The 19,926-nt window shown below is 34.5% G+C and overlaps 1 protein-coding gene across 1 annotated transcript in view; it reads left to right on the top strand.

The window, feature by feature from the left end:
- Positions 1-19,926, top strand: part of LOC149784933 (ferric reductase 1-like) — a 103,235-nt gene that overhangs the window by 43,710 nt on the left and 39,599 nt on the right. The window contains exon 10 of the mRNA XM_089978564.1: positions 5,066-5,181. Within this exon, the coding sequence (XP_089834690.1) occupies positions 5,066-5,181 (116 nt within the window). The remainder of the gene's footprint in view (positions 1-5,065; positions 5,182-19,926) is intronic.

Below are 19,926 nucleotides of genomic sequence, written 5' to 3'. Positions count from 1 at the left end.
CACATTGTACATGATAATACATCTTCCCATGTTTTACATGGTAACACTTCTTCCCAAACTGTACATGGTAACACTTCTTCCCACAATGTACATTGTAACACTTCTTCCCACATTGTACATGGTAACACTTCATCCCACAAAGTACATGGTAACACTTCTTCCCAAATTGTACCACAATTTGCTTTTATATGAGTGCTAGTATAACTGATAAAGGTGAATACACATATCAGATTTATGACCATACATTTAGTAGTGTATGGAGACTGAGCAACATGTACAGGCAAACCATGACAATATTTCATGGGGCAAAGCCATCCAAACTCCAGAGGTCACTGAATGCAGCACTTCACATCATTTGTCATTTCAGTCAAAAAGGGCTGAAAGAATTTTGATTGATTTACACCCAGTTTTGTTGAACCATGCTATCATTGATGGCTACACTGCTCTGTTTACATCACATGAACCAGCTGGTATCATTGTAGTCAGCCTTTTTTATTATAAAGTTGCGAAGGGCAGTCCAACAAAGTGAAAGGCAGTCTAACAAAGCAGCACTGTTTTACTTGAAGACCCCCCCCCTCCCGAATACCTCTATGCTACAAACAAAATCTAATAAAGAGAATAATTAGTACAGTATATGTGAAAGTAGATTATGCTTTGTTGCAAAAATCTGAATATGTATATGTATTCAAGAAAAATGAATTGCAGGATACCAGTATGCAATTTATTATTATGATCTTTAATCTAATTTATTTTTATCTTTCATCTGTTACCTTTGCCTTAAATCTGGCTAATAAATGCTTGAAATAAATTATTATTACATGATCAGGCATAACTTATTTATAAAATACAGCCAACTGCAAATAGCTCATACCCCTTACCATAATAGATTAGCAGATCATAGTCTTCGCTGTTTGTTAAATTTATATTTTTGGCTTCGATGGACGAATGTACTTCCATGTTTTTGACATTTTACGTTCATTTTCTCATGTACCAAATATAGTTTGTATTGCTTTGCTGATAATAGTGACAAGCTTTATGGTTTTAGTAACGAAGAATATCCTTTCAGGCAAGTTTGATGGTATAGATGAGGCAACTGAAATTTTAGGTAAATGGTTAGACCTGATAGTTATTTCCCTTGGATATTGTTTCGGTTATCATACTACATGTACTTGAAACAAAAGTAGAAATTCTTTGAAGAGGAAACCACAAGAATAGATCATTTTTCATCAGTTAATATTTCAGATGTTAGTGTAAATTCTACTACGACATATAAAGAAGAAAATGTAAAAAATATATAGATAATTATGAAAGTAGGTATATTGTAGTAAATAGGGCCATTATTATCAGCATTTCTGATGTTATTTTCTGATGCCTCATGTAAATTAGTATCACTTAAGCCTCATTAGTATTCTCAGTAGTTTATGTGCCTAGCAAATACTAGGATCTGCTGGCACATTATGAAGACAAATTACACGATCGTTTATGTGCCTAGCAAATACTTGGATCTGCTGGCACATTATGAAGACAAATTACACGATCGTTTATGTGCCTAGCAAATACTTGGATCTGCTGGCACATTATGAAGACAAATTACACGATCGTTTATGTGCCTAGCAAATGCTTGGATCTGCTGGCACATTATGAAGACAAATTACACCATCGTTTATGTGCACAGCATATATTATGCCAGACATAAGGTACCTACCACAGGCTGTTTAAGCATAGCGTTATCCAACTGGGCCAGCAAGATGCAAGCTTTTCTGTTTTTAATTACAAGAAGAAGGAGTAACAAACAACAAAAAAGAGGCTTGAAGTATACAAACTACTTATTTTACTGTTTGTGCAGTGGAAAGACAAGCAGTGACAAGTTATTCAGCAGACTTCATTACTGTTGAATCAGTGTGAGAAACAGACTCATGGGAAGGAATCTAGCCTGGAGGTTATGATAACTCAGACTAATGGGAAGGAATCCAGCCTGCAGGTTATGATAACTCAGGCTCATGGGAAGGAATCCAGCCTGGAGGTTATGATACCTCAGGCTCATGGTAAGGAATCTAGCCTGGAGGTTATGATAACTCAGGCTTGACTCACAATTGTAACATTTAATTTGCTAGCATCAAAGGACTGACTAGATGATAAAATCTGAGTTTGAGTAGGAGAGTCTATGACTAAGCAACCAGGCATGGTTGCACAAGATGTTGAGTGCAAAGTAAATTTAGATTACAAGGTTAAAGACGAAGAATATTTAAATTGCACGTACTGTGTACATACAACTCTTTACAAAATCCCCATCTTTTCTCTCTTTGCATGTAATTTGTTCTTTTTTATCTTTTACCACCTGTAATTCCTCAACTCTAAGCCCAAAATGAAAGAAAATTAATTTATTTTTCATAATAATTATTGTCATTAAAATATCTAATTACATAATACTTTTGTTTAAGTATCATGTGATCATAATGTATTCTTGACTTTTGTTGAGTCCATATTAGTAGGCATCAGGATTATAGCAGGCACTCTTCCAGCACCATCTGTGGGCATCAAGCCATCAACAGTTATGGTTTAAGTTAAACCTTTTGTTTTCCAAATATTTCCAAAATCCCGAGGCAGAGTCTCATTATTTGTGGCATTAACCATTATGAAGCTAAGCCAAATCATTCTGTGACACACTCACTTGACACAATGGGACTCAAGGTAACAGTAATAGAAAATTTGTGTTAAGGTTTCAGTCATAGAATATATGCTTTAAGGTTTTGGTTCAACTTTTTTAAAATTTGTCTATGTTTCCTAAATCCATGGGAATTTGTTCATAAAGCTGCATGGATCATTATGGAGTTGAAGCAATTCATTTGGTGACATGCATAGTTCTTGGGGTCATGACCACAGTCATAGAAAATTAAGAATTAAGAATTTGGTTCCAGATTTTGTATCTACTATTATTTCCCAAATTTCTTGATATTTTGTTAATTCATTGGAAGAATTATTATGAAACTAACATACTTGCTCAACTTTTTGACCTTATGACCTTATGACCAAGGTCATATATTTTCCAGCTTTGCTTTGATCATGGGCTCAACATGCTCAACACTCACCCCCAAATCCACTAATGAAATATTATCATTGTTCATAAAGTGATCGCTCACTATAACACTGTTCAAGGGAGCCATAAAATGTATTATGTTATAGGTAAAGTTGTGTTATACCAGGTTAAATTATACAGTAGTCCCTCCCAATAGCACTGTTCAAGGGAGGCATACAAATGTTTTATGTTGTAGGTAAAGTTGTGTTATACTGGGGTAAATTATACAGTGGTCCCTCCCAAAAGCACTGTTCAAGGGAGGCATACAAATGTATTGTTATAGGTGAGGTGTTTTGTTGTATTGTACATTATATAGTTGTCCCACACTATAGCACTGTTCAAGGGGGGCCATAAAAATGTATCATGTTATAGGTAAGGTTTTCTTATGCTGGGGTATATTATACAGTGGTCCCTCACTATAGCACTGCTCAAGGGGGCCATTAAAGTGTACCATGTTATATGTGATGTTGTCTTATATTGGGGTAAATTATATAATAGTCTTTCACTATAATACCAATCAAGGAATTCGTAATTGTGTACTGTATCAATGGTGAGGTCTCCTTATACTGGGGTACATTGTATGGTGTTACCTCACTATAAGGCTGTTCAAGGGAGCTATATATGTATCCTGTGTTGTTAGTGAGGTTGCCCTATACTGGGACACATTATGCATACAGATGTTTATCACCTTCTAGGTGACAGTATGAAATGTAATCGAAAGCAGAGGGAATTTTGAAAAAAATTGAATAACATTTTTATTTTCTTAAGGAACAAACCAGGGATTTTTTTCACTTTATTTTGTTATTTAACTAATAATCAATAAGTGGAAATTAATCACTGATCTTGGGTGTATAAAAGCAGTAGTCTTTTGATTATGAGATTTTGTGCTTTACCATCTAAGCTACCTTGTCATGTGTGACTTCATATATTCTTTGATATGGTCACACTTTAGTCACAATTGAAGAGCATTATAATACAAATATATTGAATAGAAAAATGGAACTAGGATTGCCAATTAGAGATTGCACTCTTATTTTGGAGAAGGTGATTCATGGATGCATATAGACCAGCATACATCAGAGTCTATACTGTACCTATTTTGGTGAGAAATGTACTCCAGTAGATGCAGATGTACTTATCCTGTTGCAGGGTTCCTTATGATTGGGTCTATTCGGTACATGTTTGGGTGAGAATTGTACACAGGTAGATACTGATGTATTTATTCTATTGCAGGATCCCTTATGAATGGGTCTATACTTTACATGTTTGGGTGAGAATTGTATACAGGTAGATACTGATGTATTCATCCTGTTGCAGGATCCCAGATGATTGGGTCTGTACTGTACATGTTTGGGTGAGAATTGTACACAGATAGACACTGATGTATTCATCCTATTGCAGGATCCCTGATGATTGGGTCTATACTGTACATGTTTGGGTGAGAATTGTACACAGTTAGATACTGATGTATTCATCCTATTGCAGGATCCCTGATGATTGGGTCTATACTGTACATGTTTGGGTGAGAATTGTACATGGGTAGATGCTGATGTATTCATCCTATTGCAGGATCCCTTATGATTGGGTCTATACTGTACATGTTTGGGTGAGAATTGTACACAGTTAGATACTGATGTATTCATCCTATTGCAGGATCCCTGATGATTGGGTCTATACTGTACATGTTTGGGTGAGAATTGTACACATATAGACACTGATGTATTCATCCTATTGCAGGATCCCCTATGATTGGGTCTATACTGTACATGTTTGGGTGAGAATTATACATGGGTAGATGCTGATGTATTCATCCTATTGCAGGATCCCTGATGATTGGGTCTATACTGTACATGTTTGGGTGAGAACTGTGCACAGGTAGATACTGATGTATTCATCCTATTGCAGGATCCCCTATGATTGGGTCTATACTGTACATGTTTGGGTGAGAATTGTACACAGATAGATACTGATTTATTCATCCTATTGCAGGATCCCTGATGATTGTTGCTTGGATCTTTCTAGCCAGCATTGGGACTGTCATGGCAAGATTCTACAAACCTGTTTGGCCCGACTCCAAATTATGTCGTGAAAAAGTCTGGTTTCAAGTAAGTAATGAGTTGCATCAAGCCTTCAATCAATTATTTCTCATAGACTCTTGCTATTCACATCTAAAAGAGAATATGGCATCAATCATATATTTCTCATTGACTTGTGATTCACCTGCATAAAAGAGAGAGATATGACATCAAAATATTTCTCATAGACTCAATTCATGCCTAAAAGAGAATGAATCATTTTTGTCACATAGATTTGTGATTTAAACACTGACATCTCACCCATGTCTGCCTGGGTTTGAGTTTCCACTCGGCCATTGTGGGTATGTGAAAAAGCCTGCAAGTAAATTTTCTGGGTTGGTATTTCTTCCAAGGGATTTTCCCAGTTCTTCCTCCACCAAATATTCTGGCCACAATATATAACCTATAATGTGCTGAAACATGGTGTTAAACTCACCAAACCAAACCTAAAAGAGGGAGAATTTACCGTCACGCAAAATCAGTGAGATTGAATATCATATTTTAAGTAGCATATTGACCCCAAATTCAAACCAGAGCAACTTCATTGGTCTGCCATTGGAGATCTGGAAGCTTTTTGCACACTACCTAATGCCTTCTGTCTAGATCTTGAGGCTTTTTCCTAATTTACAATAGAAATATACCCTCTACATTGATCCAGAAACTTCTCAGAGACTACCTAACTTAAAATAGAAATATGCTTTCTATTAGATCCTGAACCTTTTCAGTGACTGATTTAAAATAAACATATCCCTTCTACCTAATTTAAAATCAAAATATTTTTTCTACCTGGATCCTGATGCATTTCATATATTGCCAAATTTAAAATAGAAATATGCCTTTTAACTGGATCCTGAAACTTTTCACATATTGCCTACTTTAAAGTTGAAATATATTTTCTGCCTTGATCCTGAAGCTTTTCGCATATTGCCTAATTTAAAATAGAAATATGCTTTTTATCTAGATCTTGAACTTTCTCACATATTACCTAATTTAAAATAGAAATATACATTCTACCTGGATCATGAAGCTTTTTGTATTTTGCCTAATTTAAACTAGAACTAAGCCTACCACATGGATCTTGAAACTTTTCAGATACAACCTAATCAAAATCAGAAATATGCTTTCTACACCACTTCCTTGATAACTTGTGCCCTGATAACTCGGAACCCACTTATAACGTGGGGTCAGGCGTGAATCCCATTTTTTTAAGACCAGAAAATTCCAGCCAAAAAATTGATCCCTATTTTTGGAAAAAATTGTGATCAGAATTGGTAACTGAAACATTGATGTATCACTCATTTTATGGTCGAAAATGGTAGTTATGACTTTGAAATTTTAACCAACATTTTGAAATTATCAACTTTTAGAAAGAAGTCATATAATCGGTTACATTATCTTTCCTAACGACATTTGTAGTACACCGTATTTAAAGATATTCAAGGAAATTTTGATCAATGAAAATGTCACTCACGCCTTGTGTAGGCAGTACATTTATATTTAAATACCAATTAGATAATTTTTATTAAGTGAAATTTGTGCTTTAATTCTATCTTTTAGTTCCACTTAAGCATAATCATAATAAATGCAATGTGTATTTAAACTTAAAATGTGTCAATCTACCGTAACAGCTATGTCCACAAGCATTTCTCTAAGAGCCTAATTAAGTGCCAACCATCTTTTGATAGCTGACTTGCGGAAGTATTTGTTGTATTGTTGCACTGAATTAAAAGCTGGCCTCCTTTGTATTATCATGTTAAGTATGTCTTTTGAATCAAATAGAGGAGATGGAATACAAAAAAAGGTAAAAGGCACGCAAATCCTACATACTTAAAATCTAGCAGCCTGGTCAAATGTCGGGTGAACTCACTTCAGTTGATCCATAAACACTGTTAAAAATGTTATTGTGTATGTAACATAAATGACCTTAAATTAACCGACTCTTTCATAACTGTGATCAAAGATAGCAAGGCAGCCAAGCGAAATGAATATGTAGCAAAAATAAAGAGTTTGGTTTCACAGATACAGACCATTGTGGGCAAGCGATTTTCAAAGAATTTCTGAACTGGCACTTAGAGATATCTTCAAGGATGATAAGAAGTTTCAGTATTACTTTCATTGAAATCACGACATCAATATTGTACTAATTGAACAATACAGAAATTGAGTTTTGACGTAGGCAATTGTCTCAAGAAATAAATGTCGATAGTTTTTGAGAAAAAGGAATCTTTATTTGGTGGGGTATCAACAGATAGTCTAGTTCCCAGCTACTTTGACTCCTGGCTTAGTAGAATACTAGTTCACACTAAGCCGAGAACCAGGCTAATCAATAAAACAAAAAGCAGTGATGTAATACACGTTTTTGCATACACGTGATGGTTGTTGAAACCACTTGGAACGATCTTTCACATGTTGGACATTTTGAAAATGAATGTTATTTATGTAGAATAACCGACAACTTCATTAGAAAAAGCGCATCATTAACAATTATTATCGACATGTTTGTAAAAGGAAGATTCAGTTGTTAAATAGCCAGTTCCCTACCCTCCCATGGTTTTCTCGATGTATTAGTGGATTTTTTCAATTTTTGTAGGTCCCTCAATAACTCGCACCCTCACTTATAGTGTGGTCTGTGTGTAGACCCTGTTCTGCGTGAGTTATCAAGGGAGAGATTCATCTAGATCTTGAACCTTTTCGCATATTGCCTTATTTAAAAAAGAAATATGCCTTCTATCTGGATCTTGAAGCTATTCAGATATTGCATAATTTAAGACAGAAATATGCCTTCTGCCTAGATTTTGAACTTCTTGCATATTGCCTTATTTAAAAAGAAATATGCCTTCTGCCTAGATCCTGAAGCTTTTCACATATTGCCTTATTTAAAAAAGAAATATGCCTTCTGCCTAGATCCTGAAGCTTTTCACATATTGCCTATTTTAAACAGAAATCTGCCTTCTGCCTACATCCTGAAGCTTTTCACATATTGCCTATTTTAAATTGAAATAGGCCTTCTACCTGGATCCTGAAACTTTTCACACATTGCCTGATTTAAAAAATAGAAATTGCTCTCTGCCTAGATCTTGAAGTTTTTCACATATTGCCTAATTTAAAACCAAAATGTCCTCTACACTAGATTATTTCTCATGTTCCACCTAGTACCTTAATTTTCCTTATGCATCATGTCTCCCTGCTGTGACTACATAATTATTACAGCATATTAAGATGTGAAAGAAAAAACAAATAAAATATTGCTGTTTAATTGTATAGACTGTTGGCCTAGATTATCTCCCCTTGTTTCAACTAAGTTCCTTAACATATTAACCCCTGGAGCTTTTTGTCATTTTCGCCTGAAAATCGAGTAGGAAACACATTTTGAAAGCTATTTCTGAATAGACTCGAAAACACCAAATCCCCAGTCATCTTTGAATAACATACTGCCTAGTTGCGTTAGAAACATTGTTTTTCATTGGCTATTTGACTCGTGCATGAGCAGAAGGGTAAAAGTTGGAGTTCTTTGTTTTTTTGTTTTTTTTTTGTTTTTTTTTTGCGAAACGGAGCCATTATTTTTGTATGGAGACCACTCTTTATTCCAAATGCCCATCTTATCTTACTTTTTGCAAAGGCTCATCTGTTTATTTGCAGTTCATACCGCTTTGCCTTAGCTCTGAGACCAAAAAGTCTAAAATCCGGACACAAAATCTGATTTCTGACCACAGGCGAATTCTGGGTAAAAAAAAGTCAGGTCCAAAAAATGTTTTTTTTTTATCTGTATTTTGTAGTGCACCTAGATATTCCAGATTATTTGGTATCATTGTAGAGCTACATCTGTCTACCTTTCTATAATACCACCCACTTTAGTGTATCTTGCATGACCATGACGCTACAGAGCTTGGCAATAGGCTACTACCTCCTGCCCCGTTAAGTCGTCACTAGGGTTAATGTGTTAACACCTCAATGCAACTTGTTTTCCTGCTTCAGCTGCATGTACCGTATATATAATTTTGTAAGAAGAACAAAATTGTACATTTTATAATTGAATTCTAGTACAAATGAAAAAATTCTCAGGAGAGGGATCCAAAATAAAACCCCTCTTCCTTACAATTAGCTAACGGATGGGTATCATATAATAGTTTTTTTAATATTGATCCATTGGTTTAGGAGGAAATACATTATTTGACAGACAGATGGATACATGAAGGAGATCTTATTATACCCAATGCATTTTTTTTTTCTGAAAGAAACCCATTAGAACAATCAATCAGATGACAGTGAGACACATACTAATTACAAGAGAAAATAATTTAATATCCAAGACAGTCTTAAAGAAATGACATTACAGCAGAATGATCTAGTCCAGCTAGTTTGCAGAAAAAAAATGTCCTTGCTACCACAGTTTGAAACAAAATCATGGAAAATGCTGCTTAAGGAATAATTTACTGTATCCAATTTATTAATACTTTTTAAGTTTATTTGGTAATTAGCAGTGATACAGATTGAGAGTTCTTATGATCAATCAAGGTTGTATGCACAGTGCAAAACAAGCACTTTGCTGCAAGCTAATCAGTCTTTAGCCGGTTTATAGTAACATACTGTAAAACTTTGATAACCCAAGCATCAGTCTCCCAGATAAGCCACATACTTAATATCACAGATATTCTGTGTCAGTCAGATACTGCATATAACCCAGGTGATTTTACTCTTTATCAGATACTCCATATCACTCACACACTTTATACCATTTATATACTTCATGTAAATCACTCCATATCACTCAGACACTTCATACCATTTGCATACTCCATGTCATTCAGACAGATAGTCCATATCACTCAGACACTTCATACCATTTGCATACTCCATGTCATTCAGATAGATAGGCCATATCACTCAGATACTTCATACCATTTCCATACTCCATGTCATTCAGATAGATAGGCCATATCACTCAGATACTTCATACCATTTATATACTGTCACTCAGTCTGTTTCACTCATAAACTTCAGAGCATTTACATACTGCATGTCACTCAGACAGTTCATATCACTCAGACATTTCATACCATTTATATACTGTCACTCAGATAGTACATATCACTCCTATACTTCATACCATTTATATACTCCATGTTACTCCAATAGTCTATATCACTCAGAACTTCCTACCATTTATATACTTCATGTCACTCAGATAGTTCATGTCACTCACACACTTTATACCATTTATATACTCCATGTAACTCAGTCCATATCACTCAGACACTTGATACCATTTATATATTCCATGTCACTCAGATAGTTCATGTCACTCACACACTTTATATTATTTATATACTCCATGTAACTCAGTCCATATCACTCAGACACTTCATACCATTTATATACTCCATATCACCCTGATACTCCATATCACTCAGACACTTCATACTATTTATATGCTCCATGTCACTCAGATAGTCCATATCACTCAAATACTCTATATTGCTCAGTTACTCTATGCCACATGGGTATTCCATATCACCCAGATGGTTTGTTACTCTGTATCAGGTACTCCATATCACAGAAATACTTAAGATTCTACAAATCTCTCCAATACTCCATATCACTCAGATACTCTGTATCACTTGCATATTCTGTATCAGTCGTATACTCCACATCACATACATACTCCGTATCATTCCAGTACTGTATAACATTCACATATTCTATATGACTCACATGATCTGTATTACTCTTTACTTTGTATCACTTGCTTACTCTGTATCACTTGCATATTCTGTATCAATCATATACTCCATATCACTCACATATTCTGTATCACTTGCATACTCTCTATCACACAGGTAATCCATATCACTCAAATACTCATATCACACATACTCTCTATCACTCAGATTCTCCATGTATATCACATACACTGTATCACTGAGATACTCTGTGTCATTCCAGCATTCCATCCCAAACTGAAATCGCAAGCTCTTAATGCAAGCTTGCGCAAACTGATATCATGCAAGCTAGTAATTGGAACCTTGCGGCAAGCTTGTGCAAGCTTGCACTGAATAAACTGTCAAGCTTGCAAGGTTCTTTATTGCAAGCTTGTGCAAGCTAACTGCAATCTAGGTGCAAGCTTGCGCAAGCTAATGGCAAGCTAACTGCAAGCTAGCCACAAGCTTATGCAATCCTGCGCAAGCTTAAATTATGTAACAAACAAGCTTGCGAAAGCCATAGTCATGTTAAGTTTAATTTGTGCAAGCTATTAATTAAATTCAGCTCAAGACTAGGTCCATTGCTATCAAAATATAGAATACAAAAATGACATATACAGACCATTCAAGAATACTTTTCATGATGATACAATTGTTGCAGTATAAAGTATGTTATTATGTAATATAATCGGAATAAATTGAAAACATGATGCTACAAATTTTTTTTATTGACTCTTAAGTGATCTCCGTGCAGTTGCACACTTCTGATTGATGATGTCGTTGAATACAGCATCAGTTAGGCATGGTTCACCATTTGGCCTTTTGTAAATATGCAGAACATATTGTTTCACAGAAGACAAAACTACTGCTGGCAGTGGAACAGATGCTTTGTCATCCTTCTTGTTATGTGCACTCTTGCTCCAAGTGCACTGGATCTTGCCAGCCTATCTCTGGTGAAAAATGTATCCAGAAGATATGATTTGCTTGGGACAGCTGGGCCTGGGTTAGGTAAACATCATAGTCGTCCACAAGCTTTATCTTGGGATTTCCACTGCTCTGAAAAATAAGAGATGAAATAAAATGTACACTTAACAATAATTGCCAAACAAGCCTTCACCTTATACAAAGTATTCTCACTTATTGGTGTTATTGTGTGCTTCATTAAACGACTCCACTTTTCAGGTTGGGTGACCACCATCAATACAGAATATTGCATAAACTTTTCTTACAAATTCAGGCATGTCAAAAAAAAATAATTGCTTCTCATCTTTGGTCCCATTCAGCAAATTGAGAAACGTAAAATGATCTGTATACATCATTTTAAAAAATGAATAAAATATGAACTCATTATATTTGGCACCTTTTTTTTGATGAAATGTTAAGACCCACTATTTTTTAGTACCCTTGAATACATAACAAAATGTCTATACTCACCATCTGTGATTCCTCCCATGTATTTACTGGTACTGATTTGGCACAGGAATCTTGTTCATCACAAGTGTTATCTTGCATTTGATTTTGGCCACTTGTGTTCTCTGTCTGAAGTTCAGCTTGGCTAAATAGTCAAACTGGCTTGGGACAAATTGGGGGCTGAACTTCAGTATGCAGGACAATCTTGAAAATGATTCCATAGCATTAATTTTCTTCATGTTTGTGAAAATTACTATTGGAAAAATGTAACATACAAGACTTTTAATCCTCCTGTGACAAGAATATTGTATGGTCAGAGTTAAATTTGCTTCACAATGTACTGGTAATGTAGGAGGCAAATGTTTCACTTCAAGAAAGTTATGATTTTCAATCAGATCTTATGCAAGTAGCTTACTCTGAAATGTACAGCTTGTCCTCATATTAAATCTGTGAAATATATAGTAGTCTAATGCTGCCAAGGGCTTTGCATTTGCCAAAAAGGGTGGGGGGTTGGTGGCTTTAATTATGTCTCCTTGAAACCACGTAACATTTTGCAAAATGTGCACCAAATATGAGTGATTTAAGCATTTGGATTTTTAATAAAGTATCGTTATGTGATGACTTGAATCTACCTTGGGACAAAACCAGCAATTTTTTTCAGGTATGAAAGTTTTTGATGTCGTTTTTAAACAAAACAATCTATGTGGGGCTATAATTAGGAGTGCATTAAACAGGCCTGGAGCAGCACAGTATTTTACCTAAAAATGTAGCAAATGTAAATTGGTATGAACAGATAGATACCTACTTCATTGTTAGCTCTCATCCCAAAGCTTCTCTTTATTATGGATTAATTTTTTACTTTGGAAAAGAACTTTTTCTCTACCTTTTTATTTATTTAAGTTTATTAATCATGGATTTGGTATTCACATTACATGTATATATTTCACATTAGTCCATTGCCTCAACTTAAACATCTTGAAAATGTTCTACCAAATCCTATTGAATAAATAATGTAAGTCTTACTATTAATAAAATAGAAGAATAATATCTGGCAGGAAAAGGAAATATGTAACAATTTCTTGCTCTCATTTACTTTACCTCCATAATAAGGCCATGGAATGTTCTAATCTGCTTGATTTGGTCTGAATATCGGCTCACCATTCCCTGTATAAGAACTTGTGAACTTACAGCTTTAACTGAACGTGTCTCCACCAGTTATACTAACAACCATAAACTTATCACTGGATGAAAATGACAATCAGATTAAAAATAAATCATATCTACCTCAAGTGCACTGGTCAACTGCTTTAAGAAGTTAATTTTTGTGGGTGTTGCAGCAGGTACACCTGGAAAAAATTAAACATGTTCCTCTGCAGAAAAGAAATCCATAGAATTTGTCAAGTTTCACCCAAAAGTGCAATTTTCTTTGTGGCTAGAAATATCATTGTAATATAGAATAATTTGCCTAAAGAAAATATCAAAGCATTAACATACTTCAGTCTTCAGTTAATCACCTGAAATATTTAAAAATGTACACTTCTGTTTTCTAAATACAACTTCAACAATGTAGAAAGGCAGGGCATTGGGTTTTAAATTATGATATCATGTGAATTTAACACTATTTTCAACACATGAAAGATTATGAAGGAAGAACCTGGTCAAAACCACCAACCCATGGCTGGGCATTAATTGCTGATGCATTTAAAATTTCTATTAGCATACGTTATATGCCTAAATTATAAAATGAGTAAACAAATGTGTTAATTTGTTTTACCTGGTAGCATTGTTATGCCTGACTTAAATATTTCAACTTCTTCTTTTAATTGTCAGTTTTCATCTTCAAGCACTTGATTTTTCAAGTGCATATCATTAAATTGTTCTTGCCATGTTTGTAGCATCTGATAAGAATTACCAGGAGACCTGTAAAGATCTTCAAGAAAGGAATAATTCTGAGGAGGGATATATGGCCGAAATGCAGTGCTTGCTCCATATAAATCTCTGTCATCATAAGCTGATGTATCTGTGCTGAGTGTATTACTTGTTTCTCTCTCCAAATCTAGTGTGTCTTTTCCTGCATGCTGATTTTTCTCATCTCTGTATGCATTTCCAAAAGATACATGTGACTCAGGATCTGAAATGCCACCTAGACATCTATTCTGTACTACCTCTTCTGTTTGTTGACTGCCTCTAATTTGTTTCTAACTCTTTCTTCCTTCTTTTCTCTTCAAGTCTTTCATTATCATTTGCTGTATAATTTTTTGTCTTGTCGTCCTTCCTTTTTCTCTTGTCAGTTTTATCAGTTTCTGAAAACAAGGGCAAAATAGTCCTGACAATGAACTGAGTATGGATTAATTGCAATTACTTAAGGCCATTAAGAGGAACATTTTATTATGATCTGGCCAATCTGAGAACCCTTTCCTAACTCACTGATGACTAACAACCAGGTCCAAGTTTGAAAGAAAAGGCAGAAAATTATTGAGGCCAAACATAGGAAACATTTCAATTAATTACAGGCAGTAAATTCAACATTCCTCTTCTGACTCACCTACTGTCAGAACTTGTTTGATGGTTCATGTCTATCACAATTCTGACCAAGTTTTATGACAGTTGGATGAAAATGTGGTTTTTATGTAAATGAAGCAAAATATAAAAAAATTTCAGCAATTCAATTGCAATGATTTGTCACATTGATTTAATATAATTGATGTATTAAGCTTACTGCACTGGGATGTTTCACATTGCACCATCTTGGCCTGCAGTTGCCTGTCTTTCGTCTTCTTTTCCAGATCTTTCTTCAACTCTAAAACTAACAAAAAAAACCTTATAGAATCGACAATGAAAATCATTGGTTTCATATAATCAAATTAGTATTTTTCTCTGGGTATCTGATATGAGCATATATATATATATATATATATATATATATATATATATATATATATATAGTTCTTTTAAATGCAGTCAAAGTATTGACAATTTAAAATTATTCTTAATTAAGAATTTAAAAGAATATCACAAAGCCACTTTTATTCATACTTCTATATTCTGAAGTGTTTTGTGATTGAATTTTAAAACATAAAGATGTCTACTTGCATGACAGTTTTGTGATTCAGATATTTCTAAGTTTATATCTCTTAAGCTGGTGATCAGATCTGTTAAAGTTACATATCTGGTGATTGTAAAAAGAAAAAGGTCATGAAATTGTAATATGGTTTGCCGATAATGGTTCCAAATACTGACACACTTTTGCAGCGTAACATATTTTCAAGCCGTTAGAATGACGTCACACCATACTTGATGTCCATGTCGGCATCTCTTTTAGCAGAATATGTAAAATATCTCCAATGAGATAAAATTTTGTATTCTGTAATTCAACTTTAAATTTAAATAAAATTTGTCAATTTCTACTTCTAATTTGTCTATATCTACTTTAAACTTACTGCTGATCTCGACAATCACTCCTTTCCAAAGACCATACTTTGGCAAGTTGGCGGTTATTTCTTCTCCAGGAAAATACTCGTTCCAAGGTTTCCTCGGTTCCTTCACTATATTTAGGCTATTCACGCTGGTCGTATCATCATCCCAGTCAAACCAACAGTAAACAGTCGAATTTTGAGTCATTTTGAAGGCTAATAAAGATATTTTTCTAAATAAATATTCCAGTCTCTTTCAAGTATGAAGCAGGTTCAGTTTTCAAATTGCAGCAACAAGTTCCACCAATCCAATGAAAAGCTGCAACAATCCTAAGAACATGAACCAACCAGGATCTTTGTTGCTGATGCATATTTAGTGAATCTGATCAGCTTCCTCCGGTAATGTCTGTGGATTTTAATTAAACTAAATGTCGTTATGGACTTGTTTTCTTTATGATTATGTGATCACATTTGCTTTGAAAATTGTCAGTACAGATCTTTTATATTGTAAATTATGAAACAAATAAATAGAAAAATTGCAAATAACAATCTAGGATTTACGGTAAATTATATGGAAACACCCGAATATCATTGGATTTTCTCTGGGAAAAGCCCGATGAGAGTTGTGATAGGGGCAGTTTGCTGAAGAGGATATTCGCAAACAATGTTTTTCGTACAGATTAGATTAGATAGATCGAAATGAATAAAAGGAAAAGGTCTGGTTACAATAGTCATCTTCAAGCCGATGACCCACTGGAAGCTGCGCCTAAAACAACAAAATGGTGTATAAAATGGAAATCAAACAAGCTGAAGCCACCTCCTTTGAATTAGAAAATGGCTTCAATGATGCTGAGGCCTCGAGTCGAGTGCTAGCTGTGAGGATTCTGAGCTTGGACTGCCAAATGTTGATCCTACGCTGAACGCTGAAATGTATGTTTATATTGCACTTATGGTTAAATTCTATTTATATATTCGACTTTTCTGTAAGCACAATACCATCGCTGTTTCGCCATTTTATTGGTTGAACTTGAAACTCGTTTTAAAATGAAGGTTTATATTGCATGGCAAATATTTATTTATTCTTTCTCAGGACAGTATACTTTAAATTGATATTTTGCTCAAAATAAGATTTATTTCCTATCCAATGCAACATTTTGTAGCATTTAAACAAAAAACAACTATAATTACTTTTTCATGATACATTTATGTACATATTTCTTTCAAGATATGGTCCATTACTTAACTTATAGTCCAGTTCGCTTATTGTCATTTGAACTGTTTCCAACCCAAGGGCTCATATTCTTCCATGGTCAGATATCTTGATTAATATATCTCAAAATTCAATGATAAAATCTTATCTCTTGTATTTCAGAATTGGAGATGCTTTATCCATTGGTTCGTGTAATGAAAGTGACAATTTTCTATCTGATGGCAGTAGCAAGGCTGAACAAAATGAATGGTTTGAAGTAATCAGTGAGGACTATGCTTGGTATGACTGTGACAATGATTGGTATGACTGTGACAGTGATTGGTATGACTGTGACAGTGCTTGGTATGACTGTGACAATGCTTGGTATGACTGTGACAATGATTGGTATGACTGTGACAATGATTGGTATGACTGTGACAATGATGAAGCGTCATTTCCTCAACAAAGTGTTGAAAAAGAAGTCATATATGAACATCACAAGGATGGTGATGAGAAGCCAATATACAATGGTGCCTCCATAACTTTGGCTCAAAGTGCAATTCTTGTATTGTCATTTGCATTAAGGCACAATATCACTGGAGAGTGTTTAGCTGATCTACTTACATTAATTTCTTTCCACTGTCTGGCAACAAATATTATTCACAAATCTCTTTACCAGTTCAAGGCCTATTTCAGTAAGCTTAAGGCACCATTGAAATTTCATACATATTGTGCAGATTGTGAATTTCTCTTGAAAGAAACAGTTGAAAGGTGTCCAGTATGTGATCATGGTTTGAATAACAAGAATAGTGTATCATATTTTGTTGAGATTCCATTAGTTTACCAACTAGAACAATTATTTAAAAGACCGGGATTTCATCAGATGTTGTTGCATAAATTCAGTAGGACAAAAAAACACTCTGATAATATAGAGGATATCTATGATGGTGAACTTTATTGAAATATTCTAAACCTGGTGACTTTTTAAACAATAAAAACAATATCTCTTTTATGTGGTACACTGATGGAGTGCCATTGTTTAATCATCAAAGATTAGCATTTGGCCCATATTTCTTGCAATCAATGAGTTGCCTTGTCAAGACAGAATGAAGCAAGAAAATATGATATTTTTAGGCATGTGGTTCGGAAAATCAAAGCCAGCTATGTCGACTTTCCTAAAACCTTTTCATGATACTCTAAAACTTTTCCAACAGGATGGAATTCAAGTAGATTGTTCACATTGTGAATGTCAAATCATTGTGAGTGGAATGTCACTGTGTGGTACTTGTGATCTGCCTGCCAAATGTATTGTCATGAATATGACACAATTCAATGGAAAATATGGTTGCCCTAAATGCAAGCAAGAAGGTAATGTTATCAAAACTGGTAATGGACATACATGGGTGTTTCCGTTTGATACTGCTTTGATAGATGGTCCAAAAAGGAGTCTGAGTTTGTCTCTAATGGTGAAGATGCATTTGCAACCTCTTCTCCAATTTTTGGAGTCAAAGGACCATCTTGGTGGGTTAACGTTAATACTGACATTATTAATGGAACAGCTATAGACTATATGCATACTGTACTTTTGGAGATAGTGAAACGACTACTTTTACTGTGGTCTGACCCAAAATTTTCAGCCGAACAATTTTCAGTGTCAGATTTTGTGGAGGTTGCAGATCGTCGACTGTTAAGCATAAAACCACCCTACTTTGTTCACCGGCATCCAAGGAGCATTAAAGATCATGCTCAGTACTGGAAGGCATCAGAGTGCAGAGCCTGGCTGTTCTTTTATTCAGTACCTGTTATGTTTGGGATTTTCAAGAAGGAAATTATGAATCTATATTTATACTGAACCTTGATTCACTATCTCATGATCAGCTGCTATGTAGTGAAGAACTTATTATAAAATTCTGTTGCTTATTCTCTTTATTGTATGGTGAAAAGCATATGTCAGTAAAATTTACATCAGATACTGCATTTACCTGACACTGTAAAACAACTTGGACCATTGTGTGTGTATTCCTGTTTTTTATTTGAAAGCATGAATGGAAAACAGATAAAACTTTTTCATGGAACACAAAATTGTGTTGTGCAGATAGCAAATGCAGTATCAGCTTTGCTTAAATTACCAGTTCTTGCAGAACAGATTAAAAAAGAAAGCACTTTAGGGTACTTTTACCGTAAACTTACAAGTACTAAATGCCATTACACAATTACAGAAACTATATCTAGTGGCATATACATGATAGGTGGACAAAACTTGTGTAACTTGGAAGCAAAATATCACTCTGCTTTAGCTTTGAAACTGAAGAACTCATTAGGAAAATGTTACATATTTTATAAAATTTTATTGAATGGTGTTTTATATCATTGTATTTAGATATAATGCAAATTACAGGAATTCATACTGTTATGTACTTCTCACAGAATACTATCTGTTGTGGGCAAATTCTTTTTTTTTGTTAAATGTTGTCCTCTGTGTTCATGCAGAATTGGTCAGTACCAGTACTTTGCTACATATATGGCCATCATTTTACAGATAGACTTAGATGAAGAGTGTATTTTCACCCAGGGTAACACAGACTTTATAAAGTCAAAATTAACAAACATAAGATCTGGGAATGTGACAAATACTTGCATAGCAGTACCTGTTAAAGATATTATTGAGTTAGTTGTGTGTGCAAACATTGTTAATCAAAAATTATCTGTGTCAATGAGGCCTAATAACATTGAAAGTGGTTAATAAAAATATTTGAAATTTGTATGTCACTGTGTCTTTTCTTTTACCTTTCTTTGACTTTGAAGGTGTTTTTCAGCATGCTCAGGGTTAAAGCGATACATTATTCAGGCATCAGCTTATCAAAGAATATATCATATTCTTTATCTACTAGCTCTATATATTTATACATGACCATATATGAGGCCTGGTTTTAACGCCTCAAATCAATATGCTGGAAATGAAATGGTCAATAAAATGTATTGCTTTAAGTTTTTGACTTTGTTAAACTTTCATGAATATGTCGAAGCTTACGGTTTTTACCAGCTTGCACAAGCTTGTGGTTTT

This window comes from Sinohyriopsis cumingii, chromosome 13 (assembly GCF_028554795.1).
Source record: "Sinohyriopsis cumingii isolate HCF-2022 chromosome 13, ASM2855479v2, whole genome shotgun sequence".
Taxonomy (NCBI): Eukaryota; Metazoa; Mollusca; class Bivalvia; order Unionida; family Unionidae; genus Sinohyriopsis; species Sinohyriopsis cumingii.
The sequence above is the reverse complement of the archived record's forward strand: the minus strand, read 5'-3'. Positions and strand labels throughout refer to the sequence as shown.